Source organism: Nelumbo nucifera, chromosome 1 (genome assembly GCF_055504915.1).
Source record: "Nelumbo nucifera cultivar China Antique chromosome 1, China Antique-T2T, whole genome shotgun sequence".
NCBI lineage: Eukaryota > Viridiplantae > Streptophyta > Magnoliopsida > Proteales > Nelumbonaceae > Nelumbo > Nelumbo nucifera.
This window is the reverse complement of record NC_142649.1, coordinates 7122818-7145193: the sequence shown is the minus strand read 5'-3', so window position 1 is coordinate 7145193 and position 22376 is coordinate 7122818. Positions and strand designations below refer to the sequence as shown.

The following is a 22376-nucleotide window of genomic DNA, read 5'->3' as shown; positions in this document are numbered from 1 at the left end:
AACATCTATCATCTTCCTCCTCAACTTCTCGATCGAAGGCAACAGGCACAGGTTCAGCTTCGACTGGCTCTCCAGTGGATTGCAACACAGAAACTAAAGCATTGTCACCTGATAGATGCAACCCAAGGTCTATTAGGCGCAGCGATCTTGAATCCTCAGCAGATGGCGACTGGTCTGAGGAGGAAGTGACATATCAGGTTCTGATGACACAGTCAGTTTGGGTAGTGTTGATTTGCATCAAAATGTGAAGTTCATGGAAGAGGAAAGCTTTAATACAGAAACCTTATTTCTGGAAGAAGATAAAGGGACTGAAGTTAGAGAGAGTGTGGATCGACTGCCTGGGTCTGACGCTGCGCACTCCATTTCTCCTTCTATTGAGGGGGGTTGTTCCAACCTCTCAGTTTTGTCAAAAAGTTAGCAAAGGGGAGCAGGACACTACAAAGGAAATTTGCGAGGATAGCCCAGAAAGGACAATACAGGGACAGACGTTTTTAGCAAATAGACTAGCCGATGGAGACTACTTGTCCATACACACTTCTCAGCAAACTCTGACAAGGGGAATAGCAGCTGCGTCCTCTTGTTCTAATCCCCATCTAAAAAGCTTTTGTACTCCTCAGGCAGCCCCTGCCTTTCAGGTATTATTTTCCCTTGGGTTTTTGGTACTAACATGTGTGCTGAGCCTATTGCAAATACTCTAGCATCCCATTTTGTAAGGGGTAGTGGTGGTATGGGGGAAAGGAAAGTAGGGGGGATCTGAAAAGGTTAAACAAAAGAATGGAGCAGCAGTAGGCAAGGAGCAGGAAGAGGAGGTGGAAAGGTTCTGGAAATTGATTTGTGAAGAATTGGAGGAGCTTAGGAGAAGGGAAGGATGTGAGGAAAATAGTGCTTAGAGGGAGGACTTGAGTAGTAAACAGGAAGAGGAGTTGGAAAAAGGAGATAGTGAGGGGACTGGTCTACTTCTAAAACCTGAAGGTAGAAACCGAACTGGTGGATTAGGTAAAGAAGAGGGTGGAGAGGAAATATTTCAGGGGAAGGTGGAGGAAAAAAAGAAAAAGAAAAAGAAAAAAAGTCTGAAGTGGAAAGATTAATCTCTGACATTGAGGGTGATCTAGAGTTTAGTGGGGTCAAGTGGGGCCATTGATTGAAGTGTATCTATGAAAATTATAAGTTGGAATGTGAGAGGGTTGGGGAGTGTAAGAAAGAGGAGAGCTATAAAGGACTTACTGAAGAGGGAAAAATCTGAAATTGTGATGTTACAAGAGACAAAATTGTCAGAAATGGAGGGAAGGTGGGTTAGAAGTTTTTGGAGATCAAGGGAAGTAAGCTGGTCTTCAGCTCTGTCATGAGGAGCATTAGGGGGTAATTGTCACAGTGTGGAAGGATGAGGTAGTAGCACCGGTGGAACAACTAATAGGTAGGTTCTCGGTCTCGATCAAATTTAAGAATGTAAGGATGGATTCATTTGGGTGTTAACTAATGTTTATGGCCCTAACAATTATAGAGAAAGAAATGAACTATGGGAGGAGTTGTCTGCTAATACAAGGTTTATGGGATGGTCCTTGGTGCCTGGGAGGGGATTTTAATGTCATAAGATTTTCTGAGGAAACAAGTAACCCTTCTTAGTCAGCTACAACAAGCATGAAGAAGTTCAATGGTTTTGTAGAAGAGTGCGAAATAAAGGAAATCCCTCTTTTGCAAGTTAGGTTCACTTGGTCTAACTTTCAAGAAAACCCCTTATGCTCAAAATTGGACAGATTCCTTTTCAACCTAGCCTGGGAAGGTCACTAGAGAACCTTGGTGTCCAGAGCCTTGCCTAGGGTCACTTCTGACCATTGCCCCATTAAGATAGGTGTGGAGTTGTTTGTTAATGGGCCTAGACCATTTAGATTTGAAAACATGTGGTTAATGCATCCAGATTTTGGGGAAAAAGTAAAGGAATGGTGGAATGAAGAGCTAAGGGGGGTAAAGTGGAAGGGGATAAGATTTCATAAGAAGCTACAAAGGTTAAGAACCAAGCTGAAGGAATGGAATATGGACCATTTTGGTAGAATTGAGGAAAAGAAATTGAGTCTAATATCTCAGATTGAGGAATTGGATGAGAAGGAAGCTCAAAGGATAATGAATGCACATGATAGGGAGATAAGAAGTCAATTGAAAAAGGACTTAGAGGTTGTCTTACTTAGAGAGGAAATTTGTTGGAGACAAAAGTCAAGACACCAGTGGACTAAGGAAGGTGATGGAAACACTAGATTCTTCCATGATCTGGCAAGTGGAAGAATGTGGAAAAACTTTGTGGCCAAATTAGAGGTAGAAGGGGAGGTCATTACAAATCAGGACAAAATAGCCAAAACCTTCGTGACCCACTTTAAGTCCATTTATAAAAGGCCTTTGAATGGAAGATTGCCTATGGAAGGGTTGGATTGGCCATGTTTGGGAGAAGAGAAAGTGAGGTGGTTGGAAAGAAGTTTTGAAGAAGCTAAAATCAAGAAGGTAGTGTTCCTAATGGATAGATCTAAGGCACCTGGACCAGATGGATTTACTATGGCATTTTACCAAGATAGTTGGGAAGTACTACAGGATGATTTGGTTGAGGTTTTTAAGGAATTTGCAGTAGTGAGCAGGGGTGTCAATGCCACATTTCTGGCCCTAGTCCCTAAGAAACATGATGCTATTCATTCGAAGGATTTCAGACCAATTAGCTTGGTGACGAGCATTTACAAAATCCTAGCTAAGGTTCTACCTCTGAGGCTTAAAGAAGTTACCCCCTCCTTAGTCAGCCAAACCCAAGGGGCCTTTGTACAAGGAAGACAAATAATTGACTAAATATTGATTGCCAATGAAAGTGTGGAGGATTTGCGGAGATCTAATAGGAAAGACTTTGTGTGTAAGTTGGATGTTGAAAAGGCTTACAACATGGTGGACTGGAAGTTCCTTAGTGAAGTCTTAAGAAACTATGGCTTTGGTGAAAAGTGGTGTAATTGGATCGTAGGTTGTGTTAGTTCCTGTCACTATTTAATCCTGGTGAACGGAGTGGTGAAGGATTTCTTCTCAGTTAGCAGGGGTATCAGGCAAGGGGGACCCTCTCTCACCTCTTCTTTTCACCTTAGTTGCTGATGTGCATAGTCATTCTATCTCTAAGGCTGATAGAGAAGGTGTAGTTAGAGGGTGGAGTTGGTAGAAATGAGACCCCAATTACCCATCTCCAATTCGCGGATGACATATTAATCTGTTGTGAGGGGGCTGAGATTGAGAGGGTGAGAAGTTTAAAGGTGCTTATTAGAAACTTTGAAAGTATTTCCAATTTGAAAATCAATTTTGAAAAGAGTTGCATTGCAGGGGTTAACTTGGAGTCAAGAGAAGTGGAGGCTATTGCCAAGTGCTTAGAGTGTTCTATCTCTACTTGGCCTTTGACCTATTTGGGGCTTCCTTTAGGAGCAAATCCTCGGGAGAGTAGGTTCTGGTGCTCAGTTGTAGAGAAGTTTGAGAAGAGATTGGCTTCATGGAAAAAGAACTACATCTCTTTGGGGGAAAGAATCACCTTAATAAGAGCTACACTTGCAAACCTTCCAACTTACTATCTCTCTGTCTTTAGGATTCCAACTAGGGAAGCTAAGAAATTGGAAAAATTAATGAGACTTTCTTTGGGAACCAGGGGAAAATAGGAAAGGCCGTTTAATTAAGTGGGAGGTGGTGAGTAGGAGTAAAGAGGAAGGGGGCTTGGGACTAGGGAACTTAATTCAAAAAAATACAGCCTTACTGGGGAAGTGGCTGTGGAGATGGCCGTTAGAGAGAGTCAGGTTATGGCAAGAGGTGATCAGAAGCATACATGGATGCTCAGGGAATAGATGGGATGCTGGTGTATCAAGGCAGGCAACTTCAGCAACTCCTTGGAAGGCAGTGCACAATTCTTCCTCAGTTCCTCAGTCATATCAAGTATGATGTGTGTGATGGCAACTCCGTCCTCTTTTAGGAGGACATTTGGATTGGAGATGTTCCCCTGAAAACCCTTTTCCCCTCCCTGTTCTCAGTTTCTCGATACAAAAAAGAGGTTTTTTCCAAATTTTGCTCCTCATTGGAAACCCCTTGGGCTCCTACTTGGGATTTTGGGTTTCACAGAGGCTTAAGAGATGAGGAGATTGAACGCTTAGTCAGTTTACTCTGACTTCTTGAGAAAGTTTGTTTGAACCCCTTTGAACCTAACAAAGGAATTTGGATACCTTGACCAGAAGGATCTTTCTCTTGTGCTTCTTTTTTCAAATCCCTTTGTTGTTCTAACCCTCAGCAGGCTTTCCATGTTAAGGAAGCTTGGTGTAGACCTGTTCCCCCTAAGATTTTGGCATTTTGTTGGGAAGTGTACTATGGGAAAGTAAATACCTTGGATAATCTACAAAAGAGAAGACCTTTTCTTTGTATTTCCCCCAACTGGTGCATCCTGTGCAGATTTCAGAGTGAGGATTGTTATCATTTGTTAATTTCTTGTTCATTTACTGCAGAGTTATGGGATTGGCTTCTCTCTTTGTTTGGGAGCAGTTGGAATGTGCCAACAGATTTAAGACTGCTTTTTGATCCCTCTACTTTTGTTTGACAACAAAAAAGGGGTAAAATCATGTGGAGGTGTGCAAGAGCTGCATTGATATGGACAATCTGGGAAGAAAAGAATGCTAGAACTTTTTTGGAGAAGGAAAGGAACCTTCAAGAGATAAAGGACTGTGTCTTGGTTAGGGTGATTCATTGGCTGAAATCTTTGGATTTGTTTCACCAGTTCTCCTTTAATGGCATTTGGAGGAATTGGGCAGCAGTGGCAAGCTGTTTCCTCTTCCAAGACTAAAGTGAGAACAAGCAGGTCAGCTCTTCCTGCGGGCTTCTTGAAGTTGAATTTTGACGGAAGCAGTCTAGGAAACCCAGGTCCTTCTGGGTTAGGTGGGGTATTGAGGAATGAAGTCAGGAATGTGATACTTATCTTCTCAGGTCCTTTAGGAGTGGGAGACTCTACTAGAGCAGAAATGTTTGCTGCCTTGCAAGGTGTACAGTTTGCAGCTCAATTAGGGGTGAACCAGCTAATAGTTGAAGGTGACTCAAAGGTTGTAATAAGCTGGTTGCAGGACCCAAAGTCAGTAGTTTGGTGCTTCAGGAATGAAATTAAAAAGTTTAAGGTGCTGACAAGAAACATGGACCTAAGAATACAATAGTTGGGAGATCAGCAAATGCTATGGCAGACTGTCTAGCCAAGCAAGGGTCAGCTAGGGAACTTCTGTATTGGGTACAACTGTAACTTATTACTTTTGTTTTTTCCTTTAGTGGAGAGATCGCACCTCGCGCCTCTCCAAGGGCTGCTTGTATGTGCTAATATTTCCAAATTAATAAAAAGTTCATTTATTTATCAAAAAAAAATTATAAAACCATTTGAGCAAGAATTGGGATTTGCTCCTCACAGTCACATCCCACCGTGCATTGTGAACATCTCATGAATAATAATTTATAAGTACGGTAGATGTTCCTGATGTGCGGCTGGGACATGCTGTGAGGTCCATGTGAGGAGCAAATCCAGACTCTCTAAGCAATGGCCATGAACCCAAGTACCATAAGCGAAAAAGACCTTTGTTGTAGTCTGTAAATAGGGCCGAAGTCTTTTGTTGTAGATAGGTCCTGGTGGTTTGATCCACCTGGCTGGTTGGAACCGCATCTTTGTCTTCTGTTCCATTGAGTTAATTCAATTTTTTACTTTTCAAAAAAAAAAAAGTACCACAAGCAATTTAGCAGGGCATGACCAAGAGAAACCAGGACAATAAAACAAGAATATATTTTTTACTTTTCAAAAAAAAGTACCACACAGTAGGGATAACGCATGGATGATCATAGAAATTCAAGTAAAACTGCACTCGTATAATTTCAGTAGTATCTTGAGCCCTCTGTTTCTCTAAGCTCAGAGTTTTATTTTATTGCTAGGCATAAAGTTGAGATGAATCACAATTTGAATATTAACCAGTAGTCAACATGAGTACATTACAGTCAGTTTTTTTTTAATCATATTCCACTACTTCAGTTAGGCCTCGACGAAATTAGGATCCTCATTAGCCTATTCACTGGGCAAATTCTTGTGGTATTTAGATAAATAACAAGTTTTTGTATGGAATTGACATAAGAAAATAAAAAAAAAAAGCTTTCTGGTGGCATAAATTTACCTCTGAACCATCTTTGAACCACCGTGCACCATAACCATCAGCAACCCTTATCTCCAAGACACCACCATAAGGTGGAACCACATGGATGTTAGTCCAACAACAATGACTTATTATATTTTTTATGACTTCCAATGCAATTCTATTTTTATCAGAATCTGAACAAATAGCAAATGAAAGCCATCAATTAGTATCATAAAAGAAATACTTTGCAAACCTTAGGTCCTTGTGGTCACCATTCTAAGCAGACACTACTTGAAAGACCACATAGGTGAGTCAAATTCATCATTTATCAGTGTGCAATTAATGCACCACTTGGGTGGATAGAAGACCTTAAATTTTGACAAAAAAAAAAAACCTTGATACCCAAGAGATGGACATATGTATACAAAAAATGTGAATGCAGTGGCAAGGATATATATTGGTTGTTTGTGAGTATCCAGCATTGAGTCGATCTGATTTTAAGTCTAAACCTCACCAATAAACTTGGAACTTCAAATTTGATGCAAAAAAAAAAGAAAAAAAAAATCTAAGTTCAAATAAGTTGGTTGAAATACCAAGTCATTATTTCAGGATTGAAGTTTACAGAAATGATGAGACAAATAGCTTTTTTAATATCAGCAAAGGTAAGTTTTATTAATCATAATGTGAAATCTGAGCTTACAATTTGTGGGTAGTTTACCCACTCCCATAGGAGTAAACAGATACAACTAGAGTTGCAATCCCCCAAAATCAGCCTTATAATTTAGCCCAAAATAAGTGCTGCTTGTTTGCCCCTTGTTTAGCTAAAGTATCTGCCATGCCATTTGCAGTACTTCTCACCCATTTAAAAGTAACAACCAGTTCCCTTGTTATCATTTCAATTTCCCTAATCCTTGGCCTGTAAACCCAAGGGGTTTAGCTGTGAAATTTTGTCCAGGAAATCACCACCTGAGAGTCCCCTTCCACTTCTAAACCTTTGAAATCCAAACTGTTTTGCAAGTTTCAGCCCTTGAAGCAGAGCCATTAATTCTGCTGTCAGTGGATCCCCTTGCTCTATGGGATCCAAATAAAGTACTAGTACCTCACCTTCTATACCTCGTATTATAATTCGGCCTGCCCTTGAGTTCTGTTATTCTGATAACAGCCAAGAAGAGAGGAAAAGAAAGAAGAAAGAAAGAGAGAGAGAAAGGAGAAGAAAAGAAGAGAAGACAAGTCTGGTTCGAATGAGAGAAAAATCGCCTCTCCCATTCGGCCAAATATGTTTTATATTACTAACATAATGGAAAAGACACATGTGCCCCTACTTAAGTGAGGGACACTAATTCTAACATAATATTACACATCAACAACCTCAACATAAGTATAAAGACAGAAATAACTCTACATACTCGACACTAACACTCCCCCTCAAGCTGGTGAGCATATATCATATAATCCCAGCTTGTTACATATGTAGTCCACTCTTCCCCGACTCAACCCTTTAGTAAATAAGTCTGCCCACTGGTTCCCTGTGTTAACATATGCAGTGTCTATCACTCCACTCAGCACCTTCTCTCACAAAGTGACAATCAACCTCTATGTGCTTGGTTCTTTCATGAAACACTGGATTAGAAGAAATATGAACTGCAGCCTGATTGTCACAGTAGAGCTTCATTGGAGTATTAACATTGTATCCCATCTCTTGTAGAAGGTTCCTTAGCCACACTAATTCACAAGTAGTATGTGCCATAGCTCTATATTCTGCCTCCGCACTGCTTCTCATCACGACTGTCTACTTCTTACTTTTCCATGTCACCAAATTACCCCCAAGAAAAGTGCAATAGCCTGTGGTAGATCTCCTATCAGACATAGAACCGGCCCAATCAGCATCAATATATCCTTCTATTTCAAGTTTTCCACCACTTTTGTATATCAAACCACGACCAGGAGCCCCCTTTAAATACCTCACAATTCTTAGAACTGCATCCCAATGAGGAACCAAAGGTTTCTGCATGAACTGACTTACCACACTAACAACAAATGAAATATCTGGTCGAGTAATGGTTAGGTAGTTCAGTTTACCTACAAGTCACCGGTATCTACCAGGGTCTTCAAACACTTCACCCATATCACTACTCAGCTTAGTGTTTGTTTCCATAGGTGTTTCAGCTGGTTTAGCACCTAACAAACCTACTTCTTCCAGCAAATCAAGCACATATTTCCTCTGACACAAATTAATACCATGCTTAGACCTTGCTATTTCTACACCCAAGAAATATTTCAATTTACCAAGGTCCTTTGTCTAAAAATGTTCTTGCAAAAAAGTCTTCAACTTGTCAATGCCCATTTTATCATCCCCGATAATAACAATATCATCTACATACACCATCAATAGGATTTTTCCTACCTGAGAGTCATGACTGAAGACTGAATGATCAACTTGGCACTGTTTCACACCAAACTTCTTTACCACCTCACTAAACCTACCAAACCACGCTCAAGGAGATTATTTAAGCCCATAAATAGCCTTCTTTAGTCTGCATACCTTACCATCCTCCCCCTGAGCAACAAACCCCGATGGTTTCCCCATATAGACCTCCTCGAGCAAATCACCATGCAAGAAAGCATTCTTGATATCAAGCTGATAGAGGGGCCAATCATACATAGTAGCAAGAGAGATCACAACACGAACCGAACCTATCTTAGCAACCAGGGAGAAGGTCTCTGTGTAGTCAATACCATAGGTTTGAGAGTACCCTTTTGCAACCAGTCTAGGTTTCAGTCGCTCTACACTACCATCAAGTAAGTACTTAACAGTATAAACCCACTTACAACCGACAACCTGCGTCCCAGGAGGAAAAGTGGTGAGGTCCCACATATGATTATGAGTTAGAGCTGAGAGTTCTTCTTCCATTGCACGGCGCCATCCTGGAGAGGCAAGGGCTTCCTGAACATCCTTAGGGACAACAACAGAGGATAACAAAGAGATAAACTGGCGATGGGAAGCGGAAAGATGAGTGAGTGAAACATAATTAGAAATAGGATGTAGGATGTAGGATACAAGTGCGTTTACTTTTCCGCAAGGCAATGGGAAGACCAAGATCAGATACTGGGTTTGAAAATGGTGTGGGGGCAACTGTCGGATCTATCGACATTGATGGAGCTGGAGAAGGAGCAGTCGGTACATGTGGGCGATGTGTATACACTTGACGGATAGGTGGTCGTTCAACAAGTGGTGGCACTGGAGGCAAGGACTTGGTCACAACTGGAACAAGAGGAACAAAATCCGCAACTGGAAGAGGAAGAGGAGGTGATGAGGAAGAAACGTCACCAGACCCCAAGAAAAATGGAGTAGACTCAAAGAAGGTAACATCAGCACACACAAAGGAACGTCGAAAACTAGGATGATAACACTTATACCCTTTCTAGGTCCGGGAATAGCCAAGGAAGATGCACTTGATGGATCATGCATCTAACTTGTCCTTCTCGGGGCCCAGATTATGGACGAAGCAGACACACCCAAAAATCCAAGGAGAAAGAGGAAATGGAGATAAGGTGGGAAACAAGATAGTGAATGGGGAATGACCATCAAGGATAGACGTGGGCATCTGATTAATCAAGAAGCGAGAAGTAAGCACCGCATCACTCCGAAAGGATTTGGGAACAATCATGTGATGCATGAGAGATCGAGCTGTTTCCAAAAGATGATGATTCTTTCTCTCAGCCACCCCATTTTGTTGTGGGGTGTAGGTACATGAGGTCTGATGTATAATGCCATGTTGGTCCAAGTATTCTTGAAATGATGAAGAGAAATATTCACGACCATTATCGAAACGAAAAATTTTAATGTGAACACCAAATTGGTTATGAATCTCAACATAAAATTTTTGGAAAATGGTAAACAATTCACTCCTTTCTTTCATTAAATAGAGCCACGTCATGCTTGAATAATCATCAACAAAAATGACAAAATATCTATATCCATTGTGTGACATCACTTTATAAAGACCCCAAACATTTGAATGAACCAAAGAAAAAGGACTCATCACACGATTATCAACCCTAGGAGTAAAGGGAACACGATGATGTTTCCCCAACTGACACGATTCACAATCTAAAACAAAAAGTTGACTCAACGAATGAACCAAAGGCTTCAAAACTTTCAGCGAAGGATGACCAAATCGACAATGCCACTAGAGAGGAGAGAGAGATGACTGGAGAAATGTTGATGTTCTTCCACCACCGTCAAGATAATACAATCCACCAGCTTCATGCCCTCCACCAATCTTCATCCCCGTCTTGAGATCCTAAAAAACACACGAAGAAGGGTAAAAAGTAATAGAGCAATTGAATGACTTGGTCAACTTATTAACAGACATAAGGCTAAACAGAAATTTAGGGACATACAAAACTGAGGATAAAGGTAAGGGGGTCATGTTAACACTGCCAACACCACAAATGGAGGATGTGGAACCATTAGCAAGGGTAACAGATTGTGATGTTGAGCAATGAGAGAGGGAAGAAAACACACCTGGAGTTCTAGTCATGTGATCGGAGGCTCCAGAGTCAATAATCCGGGGATTGGGTGTGGATGCCAGACAAGCCATACCTGAGTGAGCAAGAGTAGTCGTGTTCTGCTGAGATGTGGCCTGGACAAACCTCTCATACTCATCACGGGGAACACTCATCATCTTCCCAAGAACATCTGTGGATGTAGGAAGCATCTGATCAGCTAAACGACTCTCCTATCTGAAGCTATTGTCACTAGTCATGGCATGATTGGCCCAAGTTGAGGGTGGACCATGCAAGTCATAGCAATAATTAATGGTATGTCCATCCATACCATAGTGAGTACACCTCCTCGGACCCGAACTACATCCTCTGCCACGGACTCCCCCTGAATCTCTACCTCCAGTATGACCACCACCACGGTTATATGTAGGTACACCACCACCACTCCAGCCATATACAGGACCACTGCTACCACTACGGCCAAACTGAGCTCCCCTTCAAATCACACTGAAAACAACATAAACCCTAGCACACTCCACTCTGAAATCCCACCATATGATCTGAAACATACTTATTATTTGATTCACAACAAAGAAAATTGCATAGAAATCTCTTACCTCATCACCCGAAAATCAGACCACACAAGACACCCACTGCACCACACGAATCAGCCCTCTTCTCTTCATCGATTAGGGGAAGACTTCTTAGGAACCACAACAACCGACCACGAACAGCACAACTGGAGGCATAGAAACCTCCAAGGAAAGAGGGCGACCACTCCTTTTCAGCCCTTTCCCTTATCTCCAACCGGTGACAAAGAAATCAAGAGAAAACCCTAGGCTAGGTGCATAGAAAACAAAAATTTGGGCAGATCCGAGTTGTTTAGTTGACTCTGATACCATATTATAATTCGACCTGCCCTTGAGTTCTGTTAGTCTGATAACAGCCAAGAAGAGAGGAGAAGAAGGAAGAAAGAAAGAGAGAGAGAAAGGAGAAGAAAAGAAGAGAAGACAAGTCTGGTTCGAATGAGAGAAAAATTGCCTCTCCCATTCGGCCAAATGTGTTTTATATTACTAACATAATGGAAAAGACACATGTGCCCCTACTTAAGTGAGGAACACTAGTTCTAACATAATATTACACATCAGCAACCTCAACATAAGTATAAAGACAGAAATACCCCTACATACTTGACACTAACACCTCGAAATACACCCCCTAAACCAGCCCTCCCTTCATTTCCTAAAAAACTCCCGTAAAAATTTAGTTTCACAGAATTAGGTGTTGGCGGTCTCCTTTCCATAATAACCCTTTCTTTCTCTTGGGCCAAGTTTGCCACTTCCTTCCATGATCTCAGAATATCATTGAAGGAGAAAACATGGAAGATTTCCAAAGTTTTTACCCAATGTGCAACTTTTATCTTTATGGTTTCTATGATTTCCAACTCTGATCTAAATCTTTAATTGAAAATACTCCCATTCCTTTCTTCCCAAATAGTCCAAATCAGTACTTCTCTAATTGCTTTCCACAGAATCCTTCCTCTTTTCTTTGCCTGCCTCTGGAAGTTTGGATCAAAGAGACCCACCACATCCTGGGGAGGAGTCCACCTGCATCCAAAAAGAGAACAGAAATGCTCCCAAACACAAAGTGTACAGTGAATAAACAGATGGAAGATACTCTCTCCACTTGCTTTGCAAAGGCAACAAACATGTGCGGAAAGGCAATTATTTGGCCTTCTCTTCTGCAGAAAATCACAGGTATTTATCTTCCCAAGAAAGATCTCCCAGCAAAGGGCCTTAATTTTTGGTGGGATTGGCTTGCTCCAAATCTCGTTTACCGGGAGGTTCAAACCCAATGTGGTAGGCTGAATTAGGTTATTGAAAAAAGACGCACAAGTGAAGATGCAATCGGTAGAAAGTGCCCAAACCCTTGTATCCTCTATACTTTGGTCTAGGAAAACAGAGTCTAGCTTGCCAAAAGGATTATCAGAGACCCACATTCCAACTTCCAAGTCCCTAAGACCCCTTCTGAACCCAAAATCCCAGTTTATCCCTGAGGTATTGAAAGTCACAAATTTTGAAATGGGCTCAGATTTATAGCTATTTTTTTTCCCTTGTTTGTTTTCTTCTTTTTTTTTTGTTTTTGGGAGCTGGGGGACAGAATTATTTATTATTTGCATAAAAGAAGGCATGTAATCAGTAATCAAATATTATTCCTTTCTGTTTCTGTAAGAAGAAATTTGGTATTATTCGCATTAATGAAAAGAAGAACATGCCAAAGGTGTTTAAAAGTTTAAAACATTGCAATTGTAGAAAAGAAATCCTTGAAAGGGTAAAATAAGATTGCTAGCTCTGAGGTACTCACCATTTCCCTGGAAGCTACCCCACCATCCATCACTACTCCTGTTAACATGCTTAGCCAAAGCCCTTGCTCCCTTTGTTAGGGTGCTACCTTTAACCTAAATGCAAGAATGAAAACAAGAGTAATTAATAGAATATTCTAAAATCTAAAAATATCAGGGCCCTCAGATGTTCTATGAAGAAGCAGAAGCATAATCTTAATATTGCAACTATGAAATGACAGAAACATTCTTACATCATACTTTTCCTAGTAAAACAAGGAAATTACAACCTACAAGTCACTATGGCTACAAGAAAACATTGAAGATTTCAGTACTGATTAAAATGACTACTACTATTATTAGTGGTACATGAAGAAGACAGGATAGACATAGCACATATATAGAAGGAATGCAGAGGATCCACCATTTGTAAGGGCGTAACTATTAGACAGTGTATGCCCTCAGCTCCAATAGGATACTATATCCTAACATTATTATGAATGAATAAAATCAGTTGACTTTTATTATGTATCAAGTAGTATAAGAGTATGTTCCTGTGAAATACACCTAAACTTAGCTGGCAATTTTTGACCCAATCCATTTGACCCACCCATCTTTCATGCGGACCAATATGGGTCGAGCAAGAAGAGGGTTAGGGTGGATTGGGTCAAGGGTACCCATAGGGTCAGATTATGTCAGGGTTGAGGGGAAATTAGGAAAAGAGTTCAAATCTCCCAAGAGCTTTGTTTTAAATTTGAGAATCTCCCAAGGAGCTTTGTTCAACTATGCTCAGTCTGACAATGCCACCTTGTGCAATGGGACAACTATCCACAGCAAAGAAGATATCATTGAATCTCGGTATTTTCTTTGAATCAGGCCCATAGCTGAGAATCATTGATCTTCCCAATGATTCATGGTACCTGTTTGGGGATTCTCCATCAAGAAATCCACTGGTTCGCTAATTGCCAGCAGTAGAGAAACTTAAAGCACCATTAAATGATGTTGTACATCTATTCCACCTCTCCATAGACAACGCCGACACTATCTGATCTGGATCAGCATAATTTCAGAGCCTCCGCCAAGAGTTTTAAAATAGTACTGGTTCATGAGATTTGGATCAACCAGTGCATTGATGATAGCCCACCACAACCAAAGATGATTACATTCTAACACAGCAAACTCGTTCTTTTAATGGATTAAACTCTTTCCTAGAAGGCACTGCTGAGAGCTCAAGATGAACAACATAACAGCTCTAATAAGCACTAATTATTTATACCTTGAATTGATTTCCCCAGAGGTGCTTGTAACTTTGCCCATATGTTAACTATGAGTGTCTCAGCCTGGTGGGTTCATGACTTGATGTGTTTCTGACCGAGTATCTGATCTGCTCCACCTCTCCGTCATTTAGTGTTCATGAAATAATGCTGTACAAATGTTGCCGGTGTTCTTTCTAGGCATCTTTTCATATTCGTGCAGTTGAAGAGAGTGATGGAGCTGAAGTCCTCAAGCCCTTCATGATTTTCTGCATTTTTTTATCAATGTGTCTTTTTGCAAATTTATGCCAATTTTTGTGTTTTTCTTAATATTTGTATTTTATTAATAATTGCATTGGGTTGGTGGGTCATATGGGTGGGTTAGGGTGGGTCAGGGTCAAAGTGGGTTGTGTTGTGACCCACTAATACCCAATAAATAGGGGTGACAAATGGGTCAGTGGGTCAATATGGGTGGGTTGGTAACCAACCTGCACCCAACCCACCCATTTGCCACCCCTACCTAAGCTATACATTATATAAGACTTATGTAAGCTTGAATGATCTCAACTGATGGATGGACTTGAGGAGTATATCATGACAAAATTGACATTCTTGTACTGCTCAAGACTGGAGCAGTTGGTCTCAGTTGCTAGGGTTGGATCCAAGGTACAAGGATAGGTGTTTATGAAAGTTGCATGTGATCTCCCAACTTGATAATGATATTGCACTAAGTATCAGACAAGTTTAATTTTGACAATGCCAACGGGTGAGATCTTTCCGGGGTCAAATACCTGGGCATATTGGAGCAAATTAGAATGGTGCTTAAGTGAGTGATCATTGTGATAGGATTAGCCACTTTGCCAGACAAAGAGAATAACCCGATTTACACCCTCTTTGATAGAAACCAAAGACAGTTGGTGGTGGATTTTAGCTTGTTTTGGAGTCATGTTTGCAAAATCTATTTATATTAATAAATAGTTTACTTTGTAATAAGAGTTTGCAAATGGTTTTTTTCTCAAGATCCAGCTGAGTAGAGAGTGTGACACTACATTTCGCAATTAGGGAAAAAGTCCTTCCCTATCGACAGTGTATTGATATTATTGGCCGAGAGATTTTGTACTAGTGTCAATTAGGCCCAAACCTGACGAAGATTTCTCAATTCAAATTAATGGACTTGGGCTCGTAGAATGAATGAATATCCAAGTGTTTAATGTGAGACATTATTGGGCCAATTTAAGGCCCAACATCACTAGTGGAAACTTTTTTTTATCAGTAACAGAATCAAAATTTATTACTTAATGAAATAATGCATATACAAATCATGGGTAGTGTTGGCTACCTCCCTGAAAAACGAGAATAGCCTTAATATCTTTTAGTCTTACATCTGAGCCCAAAAACAGTGTTCCCTATTCACCCTTTGTTTTGCTAATTGGTCAGCTAGATCATTGGCAGATCTTGGAGTCCACTGAATTATCAACTACATATGTCCCTTGAAAAAATTCTAAATTTTTTAATTTCATTTCTGAAATACCAAGGAGTCTTCTCATTCTGTTTCAGCCAACTTATCACTATTTTGGAGTCTCCTTCAACTACCGGCTTTCTCGCCCCCCATCTCCATGGTTTTCTGCATCCAAAGAGCACTGCATTCAGTTCTGCTGTTACAGAACCGCTCATTCCTATGGGGCCCGAGTACATACACACAATAACCCCTCCAATTCCATATGGGCCTGGATTCCCAAAGCTGCTTCCATCAAAATTTAGTTTCAGGAATTCTAACTCAGGGGGGTGACATCGGGTGGTGGTCAAGCATAGGAGTAGACACAAGAACTGGAACTGGGAGAGGGATAGACTGCTGACTTACTTCCCCAAAACACTCCCCCTGAGAAGGATCCTTTGAGAAGAAGTACGTAGATTCAAAAAAGGTAACATCCATAGTAACATACCGGTTCCCAGAGACTGGATCATAGCAGCAGTACCCTTTCTGATTCTCTGCATATCCAAGGAAAACACATTTCTTTTCCTTGGAATCAAGCTTCGAACGGTAAGGGCCAAGAATATGTGCAAAGCAGACACATCCAAACACCCTTAGAGGAATATGAAACATCTCCCCCTGAGGAAAAAGAAGGCTGAATGGGGTCCTGAATCCGAGTACACGATAGGGCACTCTGTTAATCAGATATACTGCCGTGATGCATCACCCCAAAAACGAACCGGAACTGTGGTTGTGATCATCATGCTTCTTGCTGTCTCAACGATGTGTCTGTTCTTCCTCTCTGCAACACCATTCTGTTGTGGACTATAGAAGCAACTGCTCTGATGGACAACACCATACTCCAACAGATATGAGGCAAGATGTCTCTCAAAATATTCCCTAGCATTGTCAAATCTGAACATCTTTATTCTTGTCCCAAACTGTGTTAGTACCATCTGGTGGAATTGCCTCACCAAGGATGGTACTTCATCGCGTGATTTCATCAGGTAAATCATATCGAGAGAAATCATCCACAAACAGGGGAAAATAGCGATATCCGCCCATAGAGGGAACATGATAAGGGCCCCACACATCCGAATGAATAACATCAAAGGGAGAAGAACACCTTTTATTACTAGGTTTAAAAGAGTGTCTACAATGCTTTCCAAGTTCACAACCCTCACACTTCAAACTTGACAAACTCACAGACTCAAACAGTTTTGGAAACAAACAACTCAAAGAAGAAAAGGATAAATGACCCAAACGGTTGTGCCAAAGCATAATCTAACCCACAGATTTTGACTATCTCTGCAAACATGATGGCTTTGGTGAAGAGGGAGAGCATCCAGGAGGTAGATTCCATTCACTTCACAACCACTCCCAATCGTCCTCTTTGAATCCAGATCCTGCAAAATACAGCGTCCAGGAGAAAAAATCACTGAGCAGTTCAGATTCTTAGTCAAACTACTAACAAATAACAAATTAGTGCTCAATCTAGGAACATGGAGGACAGAGGGTAAGCAAATAGAATCATTAATCTTGACAGATCCCTTCCCAACAATAGGAACATGGGATCCATCAGTTGTGGAGACCCTATCTCTGCCAGAACAGAACTGATAAGAGGAGAAAATAGTGGAGCAATGGGTCATATGCTCTGAGGCTCCAGAGTTTATAATCCAAGGAGATCTCTCCTTACCTGAAGTAGAAACATAGTTTGCAGTGACATGTGAACTACCTGTGTGGGCAAAGGAGGTAGAGTGAGCTCCACCTATGCTACTTGTACCTTGTTGTCGGCTTACAGCTGAACTGGAACTAGTTGTATCCCTTTGATTTAGAAGTAACCCAAACCTCTCAAGCTCGGCCCTTACTGCAGCAGCTGCAACGGACTCCAAAGCAATTGTAGTAGGGGGGGCCGGAGTATCACCGGTAACTGCCATGTGCGCATTTCCTTTCTTATTCTTCAATCTGGTCAGCACAAGATGTGGGTGAAGCTTCCAACAAGTGTCTCTTGTATGCTTAGGCTTCTTACAGTAGTCACAGACCAAGTCCCTTTTGTCTTCCTTTTTGTTTTCATTGCCATTATGTTTAGACTTCACAGCACTTACCATAGCAGACTGATCAGAACTGAGATTTTTCATCATTACATCCTCCTGCACTCCTCTCCTGACACAAAGGCATATGCTTGGGAGAGAGTGACACTGTCCCTAGAAAGAAGATGTTGTCGTGCAATGTCATACTCAGGGTTAAGGCCAGCAAGGAATTCGAACACCCTATACTTCTCTAAATGTCTTTGATAGGTAGCTGCATCCTTAGTGGTTTCCCAAGCAAAGGTCTCTAGATGGTCGATCTCCTGCCATAGGGTCTTAAGGACTGAAAAATAGGCTGCAATAGATCTATCTCCCTGCCTTGTGGAAATAAATTGATTTCTCAGTTGATAAGCCCTAGCAACATTCTCCCTTTGTGACTAGGTTTCTGCAACCCCATCCCATATCTCCTTAGCAGTGTTTGCCCATAAAAAAATTTTACTTATATGTGGCAACATAGAATTACACAACCATGTCATTACCATATAATTTTCCTGCACCCATCGAGAGTTGCCAGTTTCGGGTTTCACCTCTTCACTAGTAATATACCCCAATTTTCCACGAGCCCCAATGGCCATCTTTAAAGATTGGGACCATTCCAAGTAGTTTGTACCATCCAACCTAACTGTAGTAATGGTCCCAGCTCCGAAGGGGTCTCCAGCACCTCCTCCCACTGGTCTCATTTCATTCCCGGGCTTATATTCAACTCTGTGTCCCTCCATGTGTCTCAAAAGAGGTACAGAAAACAACCAAAAAATGTAACAAGAACAAACAGAATACCTTCTGGAACCAACGACACTCCTTTGGTGTCCTGGACTTTCTTCCCACGAAAGATTCCTTTTCGGTGGGATGGGAGAAGAGAGAGAAAAAGCAACTGCCCTCTCTAGAAGCCTCCAAACCACATGGAACTTGAATCACCCCTTACAAAAAACCCAGAGGAACCCTGAAAAATTAGGGCACCACTACCTAGGTCAAAATTGAAGAGTCCAAAAAAATCAGGACTCTTCCCCTTTCTCCAGTTTTTCCTAATTCTGATGAGAAACCCTAGACCAGCTACAGGGCATACAGATCCAAAAACTGGGCTTACCTGAGAGCTTCGATCAGCCTCTTAAATCTCCATGCAGTCGGCCGATCTAGGGCTGCAGGAGTGAATCTCTTCAAGAACCTTCAACCTGCTTTGATACCAAGTAGAAAGCCTTATGTGCTGATTTCGGCCAAGCTTCTTGTGAAATGAAGAGGGGAAAGTTGGGGGTTTCAGCAATAGACAGAGGAAAGGGAAGAAAAGGAGAAGAAGGTCGACTAGGATAGTGATACATAACCCTAGCCGCCAGCCCCTCATTCTATTTATAATTAACTTAAATATGGGATATTACAAAGATGCCCCTAGTAGGGCGGCAACTCAACTAAGTACTTACAATTCTTTTGAAAATAAAAGACTAATGGGCCCAAGGCCCAACAACTTCTTAATTTAAAAGAAAACAAACTAAACATAAATCGGCCCAACATAAATCAGCCCACTCAACAAATAATAAAGAAGATATAAGAGAACATCCGGGAGAGAGATAAACTCTCTTAACTCTCTCCAAGATGATCAGATGGTGAATTTTTCAATAACTACAAGGTTCACCCAGGTCATAATGCGGCTACAGGTCAAAATTGACTCAGTCCAAATAAATGTGATCTGATCATGAGCCTTTTTCAATAACAACTCCTTATATTTATACGTACTAACTCATGAAATCTCAAGATTAGAAAATCCAAATGCATAAATGTTTGGACCAAGAAGTTTCATGATGTCAAAAAAAAAATCAAATGGTATGCCTAAATTCCTTATTTCCTTAGTATACCACCTATCCCTCAAGCGCCACCTATGTTCCTCTAAATGACACCTAACCACTTAAGTGCTGCCTACTCCCTTGTTTTGGCAACACTAAATCCTTTAAATGCGACATAATTCCCTTAAATTGACACCTCCTAGCCCATGTGTTACCTCATGCTATGGTGTAGTGCCATCATGAAATAATTTTTATGCCATTCACAAAATTGCCAACATTGTCCATGTATGAGTTTTTCCTTTTGTGTCCCTTGAACATTTGTCCTTTAGTGTCCCATAGACTACAGCCCACTAATGGTCTTCAGGTGCAGCTTGTGACAACTCTGGCTGGAGCAGGTTGTTAAAAGTGACTATAAAGTGGTACCACAGCAGAGAAGGGTCCTTGGAGTTTTAGATTTATGCTTATAGAGGCCAAAGCAATGGCTGTATTTTTTAACAGCTCTTTCAAATAGATTCCAATGATAGCTGATGCATTGGTTGACTCCCTATCAAGAGAAGGCATGGGTGGTGGGAACAGACAAGGAGATACCTGGGCCAGGATGTGATTTTTAAGAATATGGGGTTCTTGCTGTTGTAGTTATTGTCGATAGTAAGCTGTATTGTATTGTCCCTTGCCGTTAGACTTCATAACATCAGGATTCTCTCTCTTCTATTATGACAATTAATAAAATTCTTTTGATTGTTAGTTACCGATCAAAGCAAAAAATAAAAAATCGGCATTAAGGATTTTTTTAAATATCCTAGATCTTATAGGAAATGATATATAGACAAATGCTTCTTGTTGAAGGGTCTAGAACATATGGTGGCAGGCCAGAAAGGGCATCTTTTTACATTCTTTTTTCCCTTTTTCATCCAAAAATAATAGTAGTCGCTTTTCTCTAATGAAATGTTTTACATTTACCACAAAAAATGTAAGCAATATTTAAAGGAAAAAAATGAAAAAACAAACATTGCACTGAGTAACTAAATAGAAACCTCAACATATTGCAAGACAAGGATTTATAAGTGATTTCTATTTTACATACATTTGGATTCTGAAGCATCATAAATGATGATAGGAGAGCTGATCTTGGTGGAGGAAGAGACTCTGGAAGTGTTCCTACAGTATGCTTCAAACCCAGGAGGGTCCCAATGCCCTCATAACTCAATTCCTGAACAAAAGGCCAACAAGTTACTTTGAAGTATGATTACTTAAGGCATCAAAAGCTTATGCACTAGTTAGAAGGGTACATTCAAGGTCCATTTCTACCAACTAAATGAAATGACATATTCAGTGTCCTGTAACAATGTAATAACTTAGAACCTTTTACTCTGTCCATGCTTAAAGTATATTCCATGCTATCTGTATTTTAGTAGTCTACCTGAACAAGCAATTCAGGCTAGTTGACATCACCTCTTCGCATTTAGAGGTCTTAGGTAGCGATGCAAGTTGGGCAGGGTAGAGGTCAACTCTAGCCCAACCCAAGATGTTGAACACCCAACCTGATGACATTGGGTTGGGTTTGGATTGGCCTAATTTCTTCACGTTTTTTTTTTTTGCTTTAAAAATGTTTCTTAGACACAGAATTAGCTAATTAGGATTAACTAGCTTTAGCATTGGTATATACACAGGAACAAAGTTATCGTTCTTTAGGAGTACTAAGGTAATTGTGTTAGCAAGTTACACTAACAAATCTTAGTGTCTAAGCTTAAAATTATGTTAGTAAGGCATATTTATACAATATTTTATAGTTTATACATGCACATAAGAATAGACATGTTGGATTTGGATTTAATTGTGTTGCCAGAGGCCCCATCCCTAATCAAACCTGAAGCTATGTTCTATGTCAACCCTAACCTACAACTAAACCCCACTTTTTTGGGTTGAGCTTTGCTAACCTGGCCCAAGTTGCACCCTTAGTTTTAGAATCCAAGGAGCTCCTGAATTTGATGGTAGCCAACTTATCTTCCAATTGTTTCACTTTGTCAAGAGGACGATTCATTTATCCACAGAAAATGTCAAAGCAATATCCAATCAAGTTAAATATTCCCTTGAGATCTCTAGGTAGATCCATGATTTGTTTTTTTATATGTAAAAGATTCTTTAAAATTTCATTAAATCAGGAAAGATAAGCAACTGTTACAAGCTTCCCTAATGGAGGCATGAGATGCAGCCACACTCATAAAGAAAAGACAGCACAAGAATTACAACTGAGCCCAAAAAAATTGATCCCTAGTTACCCTTTTCTTAGCTAATGAATCAGCCATAGCATTTGCCTCCCTTCCCACCCATTGTAGAATCAAGCTCATGTGCTGTGTTAACCATTTGAATTTCTTCATTTTGTTTCGATAGCATCATATCACTGAATCTGGGTCTTTTAACCAGCCCACCACCACTTTGGAATCTCCTTCAATCACCAGGTTTTCCAAGTTCATCTCTTTTGCAATCTGAACACCTTGTAGAACTGCAAACAGTTCAGCCCTTGTAGTCTCTCCATTCCCCACTGGTCCTGAAAAAAGTGCTATTAGATTCCCTTCCCTATCTCTTATGACTCCTCCAATTTCAGAAGGACCTGGATTGCCTTGGCTACTTCCATCAAAATTTAATTTCAAAAAACCTTCACTGGGAGGTGCCCATAACAACCTTGTTTTTGTCTTTTGTACTGAACTAGAAGACACTGATAACCAGTTCCTCCAAATATCATCAAAGGAGAATTGTCTAAAGAGATCCAAGGTTAACAGCCGATGTATAACTCTGGTCA

The 22376-nt window shown here is 40.7% G+C and overlaps 1 protein-coding gene across 6 annotated transcripts in view; it reads right to left on the bottom strand.

Annotated features, from left to right (window-relative positions):
* LOC104587010 (uncharacterized) overlaps positions 1 to 22376 on the bottom strand; it is a 64653-nt gene that overhangs the window by 2327 nt on the left and 39950 nt on the right. For 2 of the 6 annotated variants that reach the window (XM_088895683.1, XM_010244435.3), the window contains exons 8-10: positions 20661 to 20786; positions 13017 to 13110; positions 6183 to 6233 (exon numbers count right to left, since the gene is read on the bottom strand). In XM_088895683.1, the coding sequence (XP_088751809.1) occupies positions 6220 to 6233; positions 13017 to 13110; positions 20661 to 20786 (234 nt within the window). In that variant the 3' untranslated portion in view covers positions 6183 to 6219. Of the gene's footprint in view, positions 1 to 6182; positions 6338 to 13016; positions 13111 to 20660; positions 20787 to 22376 lie in introns of all 6 variants that reach the window. The other 4 variants (XM_088895680.1, XM_010244432.3, XM_088895682.1 and 1 more) reach the window with 3 other exon arrangements.